The sequence below is a fragment of the Plectrocnemia conspersa genome, unplaced genomic scaffold (assembly GCF_051122295.1).
Source record: "Plectrocnemia conspersa isolate PC_06_02 unplaced genomic scaffold, ASM5112229v1 ptg000014l, whole genome shotgun sequence".
Taxonomy (NCBI): Eukaryota; Metazoa; Arthropoda; class Insecta; order Trichoptera; family Polycentropodidae; genus Plectrocnemia; species Plectrocnemia conspersa.
In genome coordinates, this window is record NW_028277178.1 from 19,535,759 (window position 1) to 19,553,309 (window position 17,551).

A 17,551-nucleotide genomic window follows, 5' to 3' on the forward strand; every position below is an offset into this window, starting at 1 on the left:
ACTTAACTCTCCCTTCCTTCTACAGACTAACAACAAAATTCTTTCTGGCATCTCTGAAATCATTCTTGTTAATTTCCCTTACAATGCAAAAACATCTACGCACTCCAGTGCTGTTCACTCAAAATTATTTGTATAACTAATTCCGATCTCTCAGACACAATATAAATTGAAAAACACTAAGGTTCATATGGGATTAGAACCCAGGTCTTTCAGATCTTATCCACAGATATCATACAACTGGTCTGACTTGTTAAACAATGAACAATATGATGTAATCCTTAGTAGTTTTGACCAATTAAACTGGTGAAGAATTCCACCCTCTTTGATCAAAACTATTTTCTTGGGCGAGCGTTTGTGTGTTTAACCAAAAGCAATTGTTTGATCTTCACCACTTTGGAGTGGTAATTGTGTGTAATTCTTAGACACACAACTACAATATAATACATTGTTTATCCTCTTGATCTGAATTTTAAGTCGAAGCATTCTTTTAATAGGCTTATGAATCTCTTGCGATTGCTTATATCCATACATCTAACCAATGATGAATTTAAAGTATTTTAAAAGTAAATATTGTATATTGTTTATAAATTATATCATTCAGTACCCAATGCGTGTACTTTTAATCCTTGAAAACTTTATATGCTAGTTTTTCATCAGTTTGATTTTTATTTGATGTCTTGAGTTTGTTCTGAGTAAATATAAACGTTGTGCCAATAAGGAAAATCTAAAATTCCCATCAGTACCGATTCAACCATCGAGTCGTATATAGTGTTTGTACATTGTTAAAATAATAGTGTCCAAGAATGTATAAGACATTATTTTTACTACAATGTATCATAACAATACATCTTATAAAATATAATGCTACTCAAGAAACAGATGAAAATATCTACTCATTCTATCCATGTTCAGAAAGTACAAAACTGATTGAAACATTTAAAAAAAGCAATCCTCCTGAATATAATCTAACAATACTCCTACCTAACTTTTTAATATCACCGAATTCGTTAGATTTGCGTTTGAAGTTTGACATAGAAACTATAACGGTTGAAGTAAGCGTTATATTTATTTAATTATCCTAGAAATATATCTACAAATATAAAATAAAGCATTTTAGCTCATGGATCGGTTCAAGTAATGGCACATTTGTAAACGTTCAGGTAATTGTAGAAGAACCAATTAATCTCACGTTTACTATATCGCCATTCAAAGGCAACAAGCTGCCTAACGTCTTAAGCGTAAAGCTTAATTCTCGGGAAATATGTAATGGTGTCGTTTATAAGGTACTACTTATTACAATATATGTATATGTACTAAAACATACTTGATTATGTCAATATTAATGATACTACAGGATATATGGGATAATTATATGGGTACAGTTGAAGAAACAACACCAGGGATAGCTGAAATAAAGCAAGTTCCAAAAATTAATGCAAATTTGTGCGGAAAGTCTATAATACATGAAAAAGGATATATTGTGGAAGGGTTGGATTCTACTCCAGGAAAATGGCCTTGGCACACTGCTCTATATCGTTTACAAAATGATGGTGAAATGAAATATATATGCGGTGGAACGTTAATCTCTAAAACTTCTATTTTAACGGGTATGTAAAATATTACTTTTGAGATATTTATTTATCATTCTTTTATTTAAATTAAATTAAGACCATTGTGACTGAAAATGATGAAAATAGAGATAGAGGATCTTCCTATCAAAATACCATAATCTATTTAGGACAAAAAACTTTCTTAAATTTATTTTCAAAACATATTTTTCGATTACAGCATTTAGAAATTTAGAATTAATAAACTGTATATAACGTATATAACGCATGAAATTGGCAGCGAGTGTAGTAATAAATATTTTATTCATGGTTCTAAACTTGGCTATATGTATTTATTTATTTGTTTTTCTTTTAGTTCAATATTTTTAAAATAATAATAAAAATATTTTCCATAATAATATTTATCTTGTGAAATTTTATTTTTACATTTATTAGTAGCGTATTTAATAGTATATAAAATACGATTATTTTATTTTTATTTTTTAAATTGCAAATTCAACCAAAAAAATAATAGTTATTTCACATTTTACTATTTTACTCTAAAAAATATAAGCCGCCCATTTAAGATACCTCAAATATATAATTAACCATATAATATGATTATTATTCCATTTTTATAAAGCACAACACAATTGTTTTACTATATATGTATGTTGAAATTACTACAATTAAACTTTTAATTAGGATACTAGTTATCAATAATTATACACTTTCTTATAGCTGGACACTGTGTCATGGAGTCAGGGTCTATTGTCTTAACGAAACGAGTATTAGCAATCTTGGGTAAATACAATTTCATCGGAAACAATGTGAATTTGCAAGAAAAGACGGTAACCATTGCATATATCTTATTTTTCATATTTTGCGTTTAATTCAATTTGTACTCTCAGATATATGAAATCATGCTACATCCTAATTTTTCAATATCAAACCTGCAAAACGACATAGCAATATTAAAACTTACATCAGAAGTTGCATTCAACGATTATGTACAGCCAATATGCTTATTATCCAAATACGATGTTTATCAAAAGATGGTCAAATCAAATAACACATACGGCTATGTAAGTATTTTTATTCTTTATAAATAAAACTGTATGTTATACTTTAACTTACATTACAGGCAGTCGGGTGGGGTGCAACTCAATATAACAAATATGCAGATCAACTAGTTGAATCAAAACTACCCATCGTCGATAAGCTTACGTGCATGAAAAGTCATCGTTTATTTCTATATAAATTACTCTTAGATGGAAGTTTCTGTGCTGGCGATAGAAATGGTAAAAGCAATAAATATAATCAGTTAATAAATTGTTTATTATATGCATTAAATATATAATATGTTCTTTTAGGAACAAATGTGTGTAATGGCGACAGCGGTGGTGGTTTATTCTTTAAATCAAAAGGAGAAAACTCAGAGAGCATCTGGTATCTGGGAGGAATTATTTCCCTTGCTATTCCTCAACGCAATCGTAATAAATGTGATCCTTATAATTATGCGCTCTTTACCGACGTATTCTATTACAAAGAATTTGTTGATGAACGTTTATAAAATTTATATATAAGGCATATGCTGATCAATAAAATTTAGATACTGAGCCGAATCTGTAAATATCGTGTAATAATTTGGATCACACTGATTAATATCAAGTCTAGATACACTCAAAGACACGATTCCACGTAAGGACCAGACATCTTCATCATTTGCGTTTTTAGTAGCGAAAAACAATCCGCCGCCACTATCCCCGTTGCAAGCACTCGTACCTGTAATTTAAGATAAATACGCTATTATTTATGTATTACAATGATTTGATAAATTATTCTCAGGTAATATGATATATCATTTTTGTGTTAATCCTCTTTATTTTTTTAATGAAAAAGCAAACTTATCTATAACTCACCGTTTGCAAAACCAGCACAAAAAGTGTACTCCGTTAAATATGTAGAATAAAAAGACGGATTAGACTTAATGCATTGTAAATCCTCTTTCACGGGCATTTCAGCTTTCAGCAATTGTGTTGCTAGCTGGTTTTCTTCGGTGAAACCCCAACCAACCACCTAAAAATATGCAGTCATTAATATCATATTATCTTACATTGCACATCAATAAAATAGTCACTCACAGTGCCATGTTTGTTAAATACTTGCGATTTTTCAACTTTTTTTTTATTCCAAAGGCAAACTGGTTGTATATAATCGTTATAAGTAACTATAGATGACAGTTTTAAAACAGCTATGTCGTTAGCGAGTGAAGTATGTGAAAAATCAGGATGTAGCACGATTTCAAAGACCTATTGAATAATAATAATAATCAATATAATATATGTAAGTGTATTTTTTTAATTATTAAAATATGATTACCCCTTTCTCCAACGATCCAATATCACCACCGGCAAAATTATGCTTTCCGAGCACAACATATAATCTTTCAGGAGTAATAACAGCTCCATTTTCAACAACACAATGTCCAGCTATAAAAAATAAAATTTATTAATAATTATACATACTCATGCACATAAGGACGCCGAAAGGAGGAGGGGCATCTATAACTCTGATTATGGGCCGTCCATTTAATAATCTTTCAGTGCACATGGATGGTTTTTCTTAATCCACATCCTTCTTTGTATATAACTAGAACGATAGACAAGTAGTATGTCGGTGACTAATACCCGAAACATCTGGGTTCGAATCCAATATGAACCTTTTTTGCATTTCAATTTCTATCGTATCTGGGAGATCAGAATTAGTGATTTTTATATAATCAAAATTCTGATCGATCATCACAGATTAAGTATTTTTAGATTTTATTGCTTTTGATGTGGATTTTTGATTTCTGAGAAGGGATAATTGTTTTTTTGCGTTTTTATATTGGTCAAAATTCGGTTTAGATATGCTTCATTCGATTTTCACTTATTGTAAGTTTAATAATATTATAAAAAGTCTTAATATGAACACTAAATAACCGAGTGTTTCGGCACGATTTTATTGCTTTTGACATGGATTCTAAACAGTGACCTCCTTGAATTTGGTCAGAAAAATACATGTCATTTAATGAAATACTATGAATCTTAATGAAATAGAAATATTAAAAAAACGACCACCGACTAGCCAACTTTTGTCACTCTTTGGAAAAATCCGAAATGACAACCCTGATTGGAAGTCGCCGAGCATCGGCGACTTATCAACCCGTATCAACTTCAGAAATTGCTACATTGCTTTCTCATCATGCCGAGAATACAAACCAAGTCTCCTTGACTCCATATCGGCATCTTGTTCCATCCCAACTCCTGAAGGAATGAATTTTGGGTAAAATGTTCTAGCCTAAATAACTGACAATACTAAAAGAAGTTGATTGTTAACAACTACACAACGACTCTAGGTCCTTTTGTATAAACAGTAAATCTGCTTTTCTGTGAATACTCTAAAATACTTTAAGGTCATCAGCATATAATAAATTCCCCTATCGCAATGCCCACATGTATGCTATTCATAAACAGGAGAAAGAGCAATAGGCCAAATTGGACTTCCATGATTCTCCCGAAAGAGTGAAATACTCATCGGAGCGACAAGTACCATAGCTTCATATTGTCAATGGCTACTCAAATAACAGAAATTATTCATTTTCCAAAGAAGCTCATGACAAAATATAAAGAAAGTTGAAGCAAATAACATCAAACTGGATTTAAATATCGAAGGTATTGAACGATAATGTAACTAAATAGCGTTTGAGATTTTTACATCATAAATTTTATAATTATTGATAGACATACCTGTCACCACACGAGTCTTGGATATCAACGTGCCTCCGCATATGTATTTTTGCTCCGAAGAACTCGTCTTCAGTCTGTAAATCGCAACGTGCCAAGGCCAGTCGCCAGGTTTAGTCGGCTGACCGCCAGTAATCAATCCCGTGTGACTTATCTGACGTCTTCCACACAATTCAGTACTATCGACTCTGTTATTCACAATTGGTCTTGTAGTAGTCGTCGATGTTCCCTCAGTCGTCGTCGTTCTAGCATTAGTTGTCGATTCAGGTTTCGCCTTACCCAATAAAGTAATAACTGGATCTAAATTTACATTCAGATCAATAAGAGGCTTTTGCTGAACTGACAATTGTATAAAAAATGTCAAAAACAAAAAGCGCCACATGATGTATATATTTCAAGAGCAAATCAACACTGCACTCTCTACGTAATATCAGTAAGAAGTTTCTTATTTATCAATTCGCCAATAAGATAACCTATTCACTTTTCACCTTTTTTGTAATGGTTAATTATGGTGATTTGGTAAATAATTTACGGATTGATAAAAATATTTCGAGGAATTAATCATACACTGAGAAAAATAAGTTATTTTTAATAAGAATAACTAAAACTAGTCGACTTGTTGAAAGACTTGAAGAAAAGTTAAGTGTATCCGTGTTTATCCCACTACTGTAAATGCATTTTAATAACTAATATACAGACTGTTTATAAAGTAACATAATATTTTTATTGATAGGTTAAAGTTACCGACGAAAATGTATAAATACAACGTTAGCCTTGGTTTTGGTTTTTAAACTTGGTTTTTAAACCATATATATCAAATCTAACTAATAATAATACATGCATATAAATATGTATTAACCTTATTATGAACCTAATTAAAAATGAATTTAATTAAATAATATATTACATGCATAAACTAAAATATTATATTACATGCAAAAATACAATGAGTAAGCAAGCATTCTTGAACACGTGTGTATAATACCCACATACATAATGATATAGGCTTTTATAGTTACTACTAAATTAACGATTGGCTTACATTGTATATCTCTTGTTTTCATATATAAAAATAAATATAGAAAAAAATCGATTATTTCCTACTACTCTCATGTACTCTCGTTGATTTTTCATTAAAATTAATACTAGTAATAAGTTATTATTTTATGTATATTTATTTTTACTTGCATCTTATAAACATCCTATAGCAATAAAACGTGATCAAAATAATGAGCAGCAATCAACATGCATCATACTGCTTGTAAGTGGCGTACTTGTGTGAGTAGAAAGCCCATTTGAATTTCAATCCTTCAAATAGCACCTCTATACCGTTCATGGGTAATTCCTAATAGGTCATTCGTAGAATTATCATACAACACAATTTTTATACAAAAAAATGTAAAACATATCGATTAGTATAAAATAAAATAAAATTGTAAACATTTCATTTATTTATTGATTTAAAATTTACCATAATCATTAACACGTTCATGTCATACATAAAACAAAACCGTATTTCATATAAAATGCAAAACATCACATTGCACCATCACAATATCAGGTATAAATAAGGAAATAATAACATTGATATTGCGATTAGTTATTAAAAAAATAGTTCTGTTACATTTATAAAACATCATCAAATAAAACAAATTAAAAATTCATTGTGTGAATTTCTTCAATGAAGACTAGTAGACGTAGTTTTTAAAATTTTGAAAAACCCAAAAATTAATACTAAGCACTGGCACGTGATTGACAATAATTATTAATTATAAGTGTAAAACTAAACCTAATAACACAATACCATTTCAAAATTAAGAGGAAATAAAAGTAAAATTAATACATAACTCGATAATGTTCCATCAGTCACATTCGTTACAAAAAATATCTTAACAATAACAAATTTAATTAGGTACATACATATGTATACATATGTATATATATATATTCAATATTACAAAATTACATTTAAAAGTTGTACTTTGATTTCGAAAAACATCAGACTTGGTCTTTCTATTACTTAAAGGTGAATGAAAATGAACGTGTGAATGTTGAATGATTATGTATATGATTAATGTTCACAATAAAATTGTTAACAATATGTTAACGAAGAATATCTAACAAACATACGTGGAATACCCCTAATGAAGATCTAATCTATAACAATCAATGATATATGACTTTATAATGAACATCAACATTACATATCAAGATCGAATATCAGGTCGTTCTTAAAGTTGACCTCTTGATACTTCCCCTTGTTCTTTTCTCTCAAAATTTGCGACGAGTGCTTCTCCTTTTCATACTTCTTGTTGCATTTCTCGCTATCACATTTATCAGAATCACCGTCGTCGGTTTCGACTAAACCGCTGTCGCGACGCTCTTTTTTACTGTTTAAACGATGGTTCTCAAAACTTACATTGTCATCAAGGAAAACATCCTGAAACAAAAATAGTAATGTTTAATATTAACCGTTACATAAATATATGTAGATGGCATTCCAATCTACACGAATTAGGGTTGTATTAAAACACCCGGTAAAAACCTACAACAAATATTAAAACCGATTTCGACGAAATTATGATGAAATATATTATTTCATATTCAAACATGATCAATTTATGACAAAATAAATTGAATTTCTTAGATATTTTTAGCTTAACACTAGATTTACAGAACCCGTCAAATTGATGGGTTTCTGATTGCAATATGCATGGCCTAGCTTAATTTTATAAATAATTCATCACAATTTTCATTCATGAGATAAGGAAAATCTAGGAAAACCTATCGGTCGAAATTATAAACAAATAATAATCACCAATTCCAATCTACCAGACACGATATAAATTGAAAAACTTGAGGAGTCCATATAAGATTTGAAACTAAGTACAGTAAAACCTCGATATAACAGACTAATGCGGGTGACGGAGTGTACGTTAAGGCCGAAAGTCTGTTATATAAATGTAGGTTTTCCGAATGTGTTTTTTTAGTAATAAAATAAACTTCACAACACAATATTGGTGAAGTTTCTATAAATAGATTGAAAATATTATGGGACTTTAAACAATGATAAGGTAAGTATAAAACTTTATTTCACAGAAAAATTTAAATAAATAAACAAACATTTTTTCGAAAATACACCTTATTTGTATGTAGGTATAAAGTTAGAGGTATGATGTGATAATCATGGGGAGAACATTGTTTACAAGCGGTGATATTTGGATTTGAGCATGTTCAACATTAACGGAATGTTTTTAACAATTTTTATATTTGACTAGATTTTGTCCGTTTTATCGAGGTTTTACTGTACTATTATGTATTAGTCACCGTCTATACCATTGATTTATCGTGCTAATCAGTTACACGTGCAACTTGCAGAACAAGTTTAGGTACTAGTCAATTTTATGAGCACAAACGCTGCACTTGAAAACATTTTAAGTTGCCAAGCATCCATTTGCTGTTCAAAGTAACATATGTTAAAATTATTTTATCAGTGGTTTTTAATTTGTGGGTCGCATAAGATCAAAATTAAAATCATAAAATTAATTTTATTCTATTTTCAAAAAATATTCTCAAAGAACCTTAAAATAAATAAAATATTGACGAAATACATTGATTTTGTTTGGTGCTTGTTTATTTTAACGCCGCCACGCTCAAATTATTTATTTATATACAATTATACATGACATTTTTGAAGTAAATTCGTTGCAAAGTTATTCATGGGGTGTTCACTATTTAAATTTAACGAGCAATAGCGAGTGAGCGTTGGTTAGAACAGTGAACTCCATGAACACAACAAAACAGGATAAATATAAAAATTGGTGTGGGCACTCACCAAATACAATATTAATGAGAACTTTTCGGTCGTAAATATTCAGTTTACGCAAATTCTTTTATCGGCTTTTGCAAAATGCCATAAGGCATAAAATTATAGTTCAAAATACGAACACCACATGTGTAACAATCCTAGAACATGTCGGCATCGATTCTAAATGAGAACTCGTTATGGTGTGACATTTATACAAACCTATTTAGGATAATATATACGGATATTCGAAAAGATTTTTTTAAGAAAAACTCGAATCACCAATTATTTTTTAATTATTTAATTTTGTATGAAAAGAATTATAATAACGACATCTGTTAGAAAAATATACCATCTAAAATACATTTAATCCATTTTGGTGCCTTAAAATATTCAAAGATGTCAGTAAGAGTCTTAAAGATCGAGTTTCAGAAAAACGTTAACACGTGTCTGTACGATCGAGTCCCCAAAATGCGTGTTAATCGGATTCCGGCGCTTTAGGTGTTAAAAATGAGACCTTATTGATAAAAACTAATAACATAACAGAAATCAGCATGCAATTTACATGTTAATTGAGATGAGAAATACAATATTTTCATACAGTGTTATATAAAAGTTAAAAAAATAAGTAAATTTGTGATAAGAATATTTTATGATACAAACGGCCTCATAAAATTGTGCTAATGGAAAATTTTGCTGTAAACTTATGAATTAGTATTATCTAAATTAACCCTCAAGGTCTATTATCGACTAAAAAAATAATAAACAATTTATGTATACCTCATGACTGCCAACTTCCAACAAACACATGTCATTGTTGTCACCTTCGCTTGACCTTCTCTCTTGGGCTCGTTTCTTATTCCGTTTCTTCCTCTGATTTTTAGACTTCTGTCCTAAAATACTACTATTTGTTCTGAAAAAATACAAGCAAAACCATAAAATTGTGTTATATTTGTATTGAAATATAATAGTGGTCATACTACCTATACGTCTGTTTACTGATGACGTTACTGAATCTCACAGTTTTCTTCAAACTGGACGGTTCCTCTGGTATATAATCTGCGGAACTTATGGAATACGATGGCGAAACGTTATACTCCATAAAATCGACATTTGACTCCGATAAACTTCTTCCTAAGAGCGGATTCCTAAATTTCAGTATGCCTTTGAAACTACTGCTGCTCGAACATATGCTGTTATTGTAGTTTTCTTTATTCGGCTTCGGAATGATGAAATCGGTGTCTGGGTGTTTATGTAAAGAAATGTTCATCTCGTTGGTCCCTTTAGCGGTGACTTCTATGGCGTGTTTAAGATTATCTTCTATTTTTAATATAGAAAATTCATCGCTTAGATCGCCGATCAGTTCTTTCTTCATATCGTCTTCGGAGATGCCGACATAGAAATAATCCGGCATCGAATCGCTCTCTAAGGTCATGACGGTATTATTCTCCCATGCGTCGAAAGACATCCGGAATATAAACCGATCGGGGAATTTTAAACATAGGGTGTAATGCGATCGAGATCCGTCGCTTTCGATGGAGTTAAACTTGATCCTTTTTCCGTGATCGTTTAAGAACGACTCGGATTGGAACGATTCGGATTGTACTCTCTCGACGTGAAACGTAAACGCTATGACGTTATCGAGTACGTTGAACGTATACAAAGGTAATTTATAATATACATCATCTTGCAAGAAGTTTTCTCTTAATAATGGAGATTTAGGGCCTTCAGAAATAATAATCGGAGTTTCTAAATCGTACTTGGTCATAGAATCGATCGATCCGATATAGAAATGATCCATCGATTGCGTTTCGATGATCTCCAATTGCAATATGACGTTATTATCCCATACTTCCGATACGGGTTTGCCGCATTTGCTCGACGGTAATTTAAGATTTAAGGCGTGATGAATCGGAAAGAGTCCGGCTCCGATCGAATTGAACTTCATCCTGATGCCGTCGTTCTGAGGATGCTGTTCCATTATCAACGAATCGGGATCGACGTTTTTGACGTCTAACGTTAAAATTAATAGATGATCGAACACGTTGATTATATACGGGGGTAGGACGTAGGATAGGGTAGGGTCTAAAAACTTGTCCTCTACGGAGGCGCTAGTCCGATAGGTTTCACTCTCACTTATAACTTCTATGCCCGGTTCCGTATCGATGGAATTGGAGTTATCTTCGTTAGAGTTGGAATCGCTTTCGACGCCGCTGTCTTCTCTGGATACTTTCCAAGTCGGAGGTATCACGGGTAGCGTCACGATCAAGACGCGTCTGCTTAGATCGAATTGAGCTTTACCGGAATCACCGTCGACTTTATACGGCAGATTTAAATCTAATTTATAGCGCGACTGAGTCTCGGATTGTAATTTGAAGGATTTGTTTTGAACGTCTAAGGATACGTCGGACGTGTTGGACAGCAGCGGAAGATTTACTTCAACTATTAAGGTATTCGGAGTCGCCGAAAGTTGTTTTGCATCCGATTCATAAGTGTATTCCTTCATATCGATATTGCGACTCTGTTTAATCGTATATTTAGGAGTCGTATATTCTGGGTTCGATTCGGTAGTGATATTTATACTTTCTGTGGGTGTTTTTGTATCGTGGATCGTTTGTGGGTATAGTTGCTCTAGCAGAGTGGGATTTTGGGTGTCCACTTGATTGAAATTTGGATCCGGTTTTCTGATTATAAGGGGTACGACGGCTCCTTTGTGCGCTAATTTAGGATATTTGAGGTTTTTTATGTCTAGTTTTATATTATGGTTGGACTGTACGCCTTCATATGCAGTTTTATTTAATAGTTTTTTGAAATGATGGTTTTTTAAGCTCAGTTTAAGGGTGTTCGTATGGAATATGACGTCGTATACTACACATCTTTGTTTAGATTTATCGTAATCGTCCCTGGCGGGCGCTAATAAGTAAGGCAGTGTCCAATTAATACCTCGAGGGTCCGATCTATTGAATTGCGGCGGTTCGACTTGCTCGCTGCTGCATACGTTCAAGAAGGCCTTCTTATCGCCGTCGACGCTGCTCTTTATCACATAACCCGGCTGAACGTTGACGAACGTCACCAGATAACCTCGTTCCTTCTCGTACTGCGTGAACTCTTTCCGGTACAGCTTCTGGTTGTCGGGATTCTGAACTTCTTCGCAGTATTCGATGAGCAGCTTCCTGAAATCTTCGTCTTTCAAAGCCTCGGTCAATTTATCCAGATCTTCTCTGGTGAGCTCGGGAAGTTCGTCGCACCGGTGCGCGGCCATCTTTATTGTGGTGCAAAAAATATCAACTGACGGCTCGGTTCAGTAGCCGGCAACCATTTCATGAAAAATAACAAAAATTGCCTTGTTATCGCAAACAATCGATATCTATGACAAAAATGCGCAATAGAATGGAATATCATTCGAGATCAGCGGTTCCCAAAATGATGCGAAAACAGCTGTTTCAAAAAGGGTGCTATTTAACAGATATGCATTTGATGTGCATTTAATGTTAAATAAATACTTCGTCCCATAAAACATGTATGTCTTACTGTTCTGACAAATATTCGCTTACACCAAATCTGTCCAACAGTATTGTTTTTACCAATTATGTTATATATGTATATATTATATTATATATTGCCTCTATATAAACTAACCTAATGTATACTGATACTATTTTTATTATGATAAAAATGTTTTTCATTAACTTTTAATTGTTTAAGAAACATTTCGTCCGCACATACATCTGCTTCAATGTCACCTCTACCTATTACCTAAAAATGTTATTTCGAAAATATGAATAAATAATGGTATCAAAATAACGGAATCTATCCAAAAAGGCACTTCATTGTTTTCTGTCTTTTTTTTATTTACAATTTACGAGTGTGAAAATGGTTTTCGCTCTACAGAGTGACAACAGAATATAGGGTAATGGATCCCAATCTAAGGACACTGTTCTCTACAAAAATGATTTTGAAAGAATCGTAAAAAATGTATATCATATGCCTAATTTTAAATAATAATTACTAAAACAATATTTTGATTCAATAATCAATATGTTCTTTTTTGAATTATTAGGAAATTTTTAAAATGCAAAATTCCATACATGTTTATAGAAGTTGAAAACAGCTGTTAAAGATTATAATTTGAAAATTAAAATACTCACTAATGTATCAATAATAAATTTGTCATAGATTTGTGCCACCTAGAATTAATCCAATATGTACATTTGTATGGTTTCTTCAACAATTTAACGATTTAACGACTGCTAGTGATAGAAAACGTTTTAATGCTGGAAAATGTCTCAAATAGAAGAGTCGTGATAAAATAATGCATTATTTTAAAATTTTAATTCAATCAAATTTTAATCCGGCGGCTTTTTAGCTATAATTTATTATTATTGGCAGTGATATATTTAAGTATATAGTTCCCATATTGTTGCAAAAGATTTCACGTGTTTTTATATTATCGAAATGCTAGAGAACAAACCTGTTGTTGCTTCAAAAATCCCTGGTAAAATTTGGTATATCATGATTTTTTAAATATAATAGATAAATATATAAGAATAATTTGAATGAAAATATTGAAATGTCTTCAGCCGTACTTTTATAATTAATTACAAATTTATTGTGTATTAAATTTGCAAATATCAGTCACCATATTCATGTCTCTTTCCTTAAATATTACCTAATATACATATATTTACATAGCAAAATAACTAACAAATATTATATGATTCAACAAAATATTATAAAGCAGTTTTATCTTTATTATTTAAGACCCAAAAATCTATATTTACAACCTTACCTATGAATAGGCTGCTCAATACTAAAATTGCGATACAAAATGACTAGAACGTCACTTCCGATTTGATTTCATACAATGACAAAAATCTATGCAATTTAATCGAAGTCAATTGCCAACATTACATTACGCAACGTTTTCAAAGAAAATCCTGTTATAATAATAAAAACGTTTACCACGGAGGTAAAATGCAAATATTAAAAATAAAATGGTTGACGATCGCTTCTCTAGTATCAGCTGGCAAACAAACAGGAACAAAACACGTATGCCAGCGCCGGCCGGCAATGGCGGCCAGCCACGAGTTTGTTTATGCGCATTATCTCGCAAACGTTTTTAATTTATAAAAATAAACCACACAACGCGTGGCCAACAAATTCGTCTAGCGTAGAGTGTGACCTAATTTTAATTTATATCTTCCCGCTGGCCATAACGCCAGATTGTTATGTCACGAACGTGGCCGTAACGCTACCATTTTTGACCATTAGTGAAATAGTTTTAAACTGAAAACTATTTAACAAAAAGGGAGAATTAAAAATATATACTGGTAAATTACATTTTATTTGAATCGAGAAAACGTTTTAATTTCAAGACTGAATTATTGAGTATGGGAAAACACTTTTTTACATTTTGATTTTTGGTAAATCTTCAATATAAGTCCATATAAATCCGAAGTAATTGAACCGCAGTATAAGATTCTTTATTAATTAATACGACTTTTAGGGAATCATCGAAATATCGTATCATAACGATAATAAAGTTAAAATGAGTGAATGAAGGGATTCTTCCAAAACAAATTGAAAACGCGTGCCCCTGCTAATCATGCGTAACAAAGAAGAGCCCAACGAAAACAGAGTGATTAAATTGTCTTCCTTGCTACAATTAAATAAATTAAACTAAAAAAAGTCATTGAAATAAAAATTAGCTGAGCCGAGATTTTCACGTCAAAGAAGAAATTAAATCTCATTGACAATAAGTTACAGATTAAAGTACTAAAAATTCAGGATGTAAAATCTTACACTCATGGGAGTGTAAGATTTTACACTAATGTTAAGAAAAGGATGGTGAACTTGTATTATACAAAATTCTTAGAATTACCTATTCTTTAATTATAATATATGCCAGGAATGGATAAAAAAACTACTACTGATCGTGAGGATTAACCCATCGACCAACCTCAAGAGTCAGCTGACATCTGGTCTCGATCGTGCGATTGTTGGTTGTTACGAACTTATTTGGCAATAAAACATATTCAATACCATTTTGGATCTTCTTTGTTTGTCACATTTTTATATTCTTTAGAACATTAACATATGTCTCTTGAAGTTTTTCAAAAATATCTTCAGGAGAGAAAAAATGATATTCTGTTTTATAATTTTTAGGGAAAAAATAGATGAAACAGGAAATATGACTATAATTGCCAGAAAAATACAGCAACAAAATCTACGTCTTCTGTGATTTATAAAAAATATATGTATTTACTTTTAATAAAATATTGTTTTATCGGTTTAAGAAATTGTTGAAATTCTTTGAAATTGTTGAAAAACTCTGATCTCGTTTTACTGATAAATGTGCTCTTTCAATATTATCTATCGATATTGAAATAGCGTGTGATGAAATTATCAAGAAATCATAAAAAAACACCAACAATTCAATAATTGTGATTTTATCTTCAATAATATTTGTTTTTTATTATAAAAAATCATTATAATAATATTTTTGCTAGTGGAAAGATAATAAGAGTTTTTCTGAAATGTACATTTTTCATAATGTGTAATATTTGATCACGGAATAAGTATTATTCAAAATGAGAAACTCTAATACAAACAAAATGCAATATATGTATGTATTGTATATCGTGTTAAGAAATATATTGTATATAATATAACAAAATGGTATACGCATATAAATGATAAAGTAAGTACGTTAGCAATTCATTTATATATATATATTGTTAAATTTTATATCATCTGTGTGTAAATGTGTTTTGTAACTAAAAAAAGACAATACAACTGATTTTTTACAATGCGATTTTTTTCTCTCTCCTTTGCCTCACATCTTACATCATTCTTGGTTCTTTTCCCTTTTATAATCACGAATTAGCCGGTGAAATCATCACGAGAATACCGGATGATCTGGTCTCCGAGATACACAGTTCATGAGAGAAAAGATGCTGACCCACTGACATTTCGAAAGTGTGAACTTACACGAATTGAGCAGTTTCGTTCCAGGTGCTCTTAAATATTAAATTCGCGCAATCAAAATATCTTTTAAATATTAAACAAATATGTTTAAACTAGAAGATTTTTTACATTAACCCTAGCTTAATATATACGTGGATTAAGTAAATATTCTAGACTATATATTAGAGTTTATTAATCGTTGATAGCTATATTATTAATTGTAATTCGCTACTAAATAAGGATGCTTGTTAAGTTTTTATTTGTTTGTAATAAATAAGTAAATTAGTATCACCTGGAGAATTGTATGTTGACTAACGCTCGCAATGAAGATCACAAACGGTTTGAAGTTAACCCTGCTAAACTAAATCAATATTTTCTTTCCACTTTATCGACAAAACTTTCAACATTGCAGCCATGTTTACAAACACATATAATTATATAAATATAAATACCAATCGTTATATAGAAATACATAACATGTAATACACAATAGATAATCAATTTTATATTTGTTAGTCATATTTCAACAGTTATTAAAAAATGTATTTTTATCTCAACAATTAAAAATAATGTGGTTATTCTTTGGGTTTATATTAAATACTGATAAAAATATATTTCACGAGTTGTAACCACATTCGGAAAGGACGTAGGAAGTACTTTTATCTCTTATCTCTATTTACACTCTAGAGCTGGTACACATCTAAGATAATAAATATCCAAAACGACGAAAAAAATATACTGAATAATATGTTTAATTTCAAGATTTCTAATATGTACCCAAAACTTAATCATAAATAATATACAACCGTCTCGTTATAAACAATTAATCTGAAATCTGTATACTTGATATTGAGGTAATTATGCTATAGTATACTATTTGCCTAGTCGTTTTTGTATGTGTGCATGAATATTTTACACTTTATTCTGAAAAATATGCGCATTAAAACATATATAAAACATAAGAATCTAAAATGCTAACACAACTATGTCATACATATTTTTTTAATACATTACTAGTGCAAACTTCCAATTTTAATATAGGTACATTTTTAACGTCCTGGCTCAGGACCATACTGGACTACGAACTTGGCAAATTGATACACCATTACGATTCATCCGAACACTCCCGCACTCAACACCGTCTCCCGACACTGACACGCATTATTTGTATATTATTTTTTTATAAGCTGGACTTCTAAATATACATTCGCGTACTTTTTGTTATTATTATTTTTATTGTTATAATAATACTAGCGCTTCCGCTACAACTGATCGTAATTTGAAGGTCACTGCTATGCAACAACAATACCGTTGGTTTCAGAAATCCATTGTTCTAAAAACAATTAAATGTATATTTAATTATTTTTTAATTTAGTGTTGGCCTACCCTGCCGTTCGAGATTCAATCCTCGATGTGCAATTTACCTTTTCCCATAACACAAAACC

General features: G+C 31.1%; 3 protein-coding genes across 3 annotated transcripts; 1 reads left to right on the forward strand and 2 right to left on the reverse strand.

The window, feature by feature from the left end:
* Positions 1 to 1,091: 1,091 nt before the first annotated feature.
* On the forward strand, positions 1,092 to 3,399 carry LOC148226440 (chymotrypsinogen B-like). The gene is made up of 6 exons (XM_088204544.1): positions 1,092 to 1,283; positions 1,355 to 1,607; positions 2,289 to 2,398; positions 2,459 to 2,632; positions 2,692 to 2,848; positions 2,921 to 3,399. The coding sequence occupies exons 2-6, from the start codon at positions 1,373 to 1,375 to the stop codon at positions 3,118 to 3,120; spliced, it is 876 nt and encodes a 291-aa protein (XP_088060670.1). The 5' UTR covers positions 1,092 to 1,283; positions 1,355 to 1,372; the 3' UTR covers positions 3,121 to 3,399.
* Positions 2,865 to 6,028, reverse strand: LOC148226441 (venom protease-like). Its single transcript, XM_088204541.1, has 5 exons — positions 5,339 to 6,028; positions 3,930 to 4,039; positions 3,692 to 3,859; positions 3,470 to 3,626; positions 2,865 to 3,332 (listed from the first exon to the last, which is right to left on the reverse strand). Exons 1-5 carry the CDS (start codon positions 5,715 to 5,717, stop codon positions 3,124 to 3,126), a joined length of 1,023 nt encoding a protein of 340 aa, XP_088060667.1. The 5' UTR covers positions 5,718 to 6,028; the 3' UTR covers positions 2,865 to 3,123.
* Positions 6,029 to 6,773: 745 nt separating this feature from the next.
* Nop17l (PIH1 domain-containing protein Nop17-like) lies at positions 6,774 to 12,430 on the reverse strand. Its single transcript, XM_088204515.1, has 3 exons — positions 10,124 to 12,430; positions 9,921 to 10,053; positions 6,774 to 7,775 (listed from the first exon to the last, which is right to left on the reverse strand). Exons 1-3 carry the CDS (start codon positions 12,400 to 12,402, stop codon positions 7,536 to 7,538), a joined length of 2,652 nt encoding a protein of 883 aa, XP_088060641.1. The 5' UTR covers positions 12,403 to 12,430; the 3' UTR covers positions 6,774 to 7,535.
* Between the last annotated feature and the right edge of the window lie 5,121 nt (positions 12,431 to 17,551).

Coding starts and splice junctions, on each gene's coding strand:
- LOC148226441 (XM_088204541.1), bottom strand. CDS start 5,717: ATGTGGCGCTTTTTGTTTTTGACATTTTTTATACAATTGTCAGTTCAG. Junction 4,040..5,338: donor CAAGACTCGTGTGGTGACAG/GTATGTCTATCA, acceptor TATTTTTTATAG/CTGGACATTGTGTTGTTGAA. Junction 3,860..3,929: donor TTGGATCGTTGGAGAAAGGG/GTAATCATATTT, acceptor ATTATTCAATAG/GTCTTTGAAATCGTGCTACA.
- Nop17l (XM_088204515.1), bottom strand. CDS start 12,402: ATGGCCGCGCACCGGTGCGACGAACTTCCCGAGCTCACCAGAGAAGAT. Junction 10,054..10,123: donor ATCAGTAAACAGACGTATAG/GTAGTATGACCA, acceptor GTATTTTTTCAG/AACAAATAGTAGTATTTTAG. Junction 7,776..9,920: donor TGGAAGTTGGCAGTCATGAG/GTATACATAAAT, acceptor TTTTTGTTTCAG/GATGTTTTCCTTGATGACAA.
- LOC148226440 (XM_088204544.1), top strand. CDS start 1,373: ATGGGTACAGTTGAAGAAACAACACCAGGGATAGCTGAAATAAAGCAA. Junction 2,399..2,458: donor TGAATTTGCAAGAAAAGACG/GTAACCATTGCA, acceptor TTGTACTCTCAG/ATATATGAAATCATGCTACA. Junction 2,633..2,691: donor CAAATAACACATACGGCTAT/GTAAGTATTTTT, acceptor CTTACATTACAG/GCAGTCGGGTGGGGTGCAAC.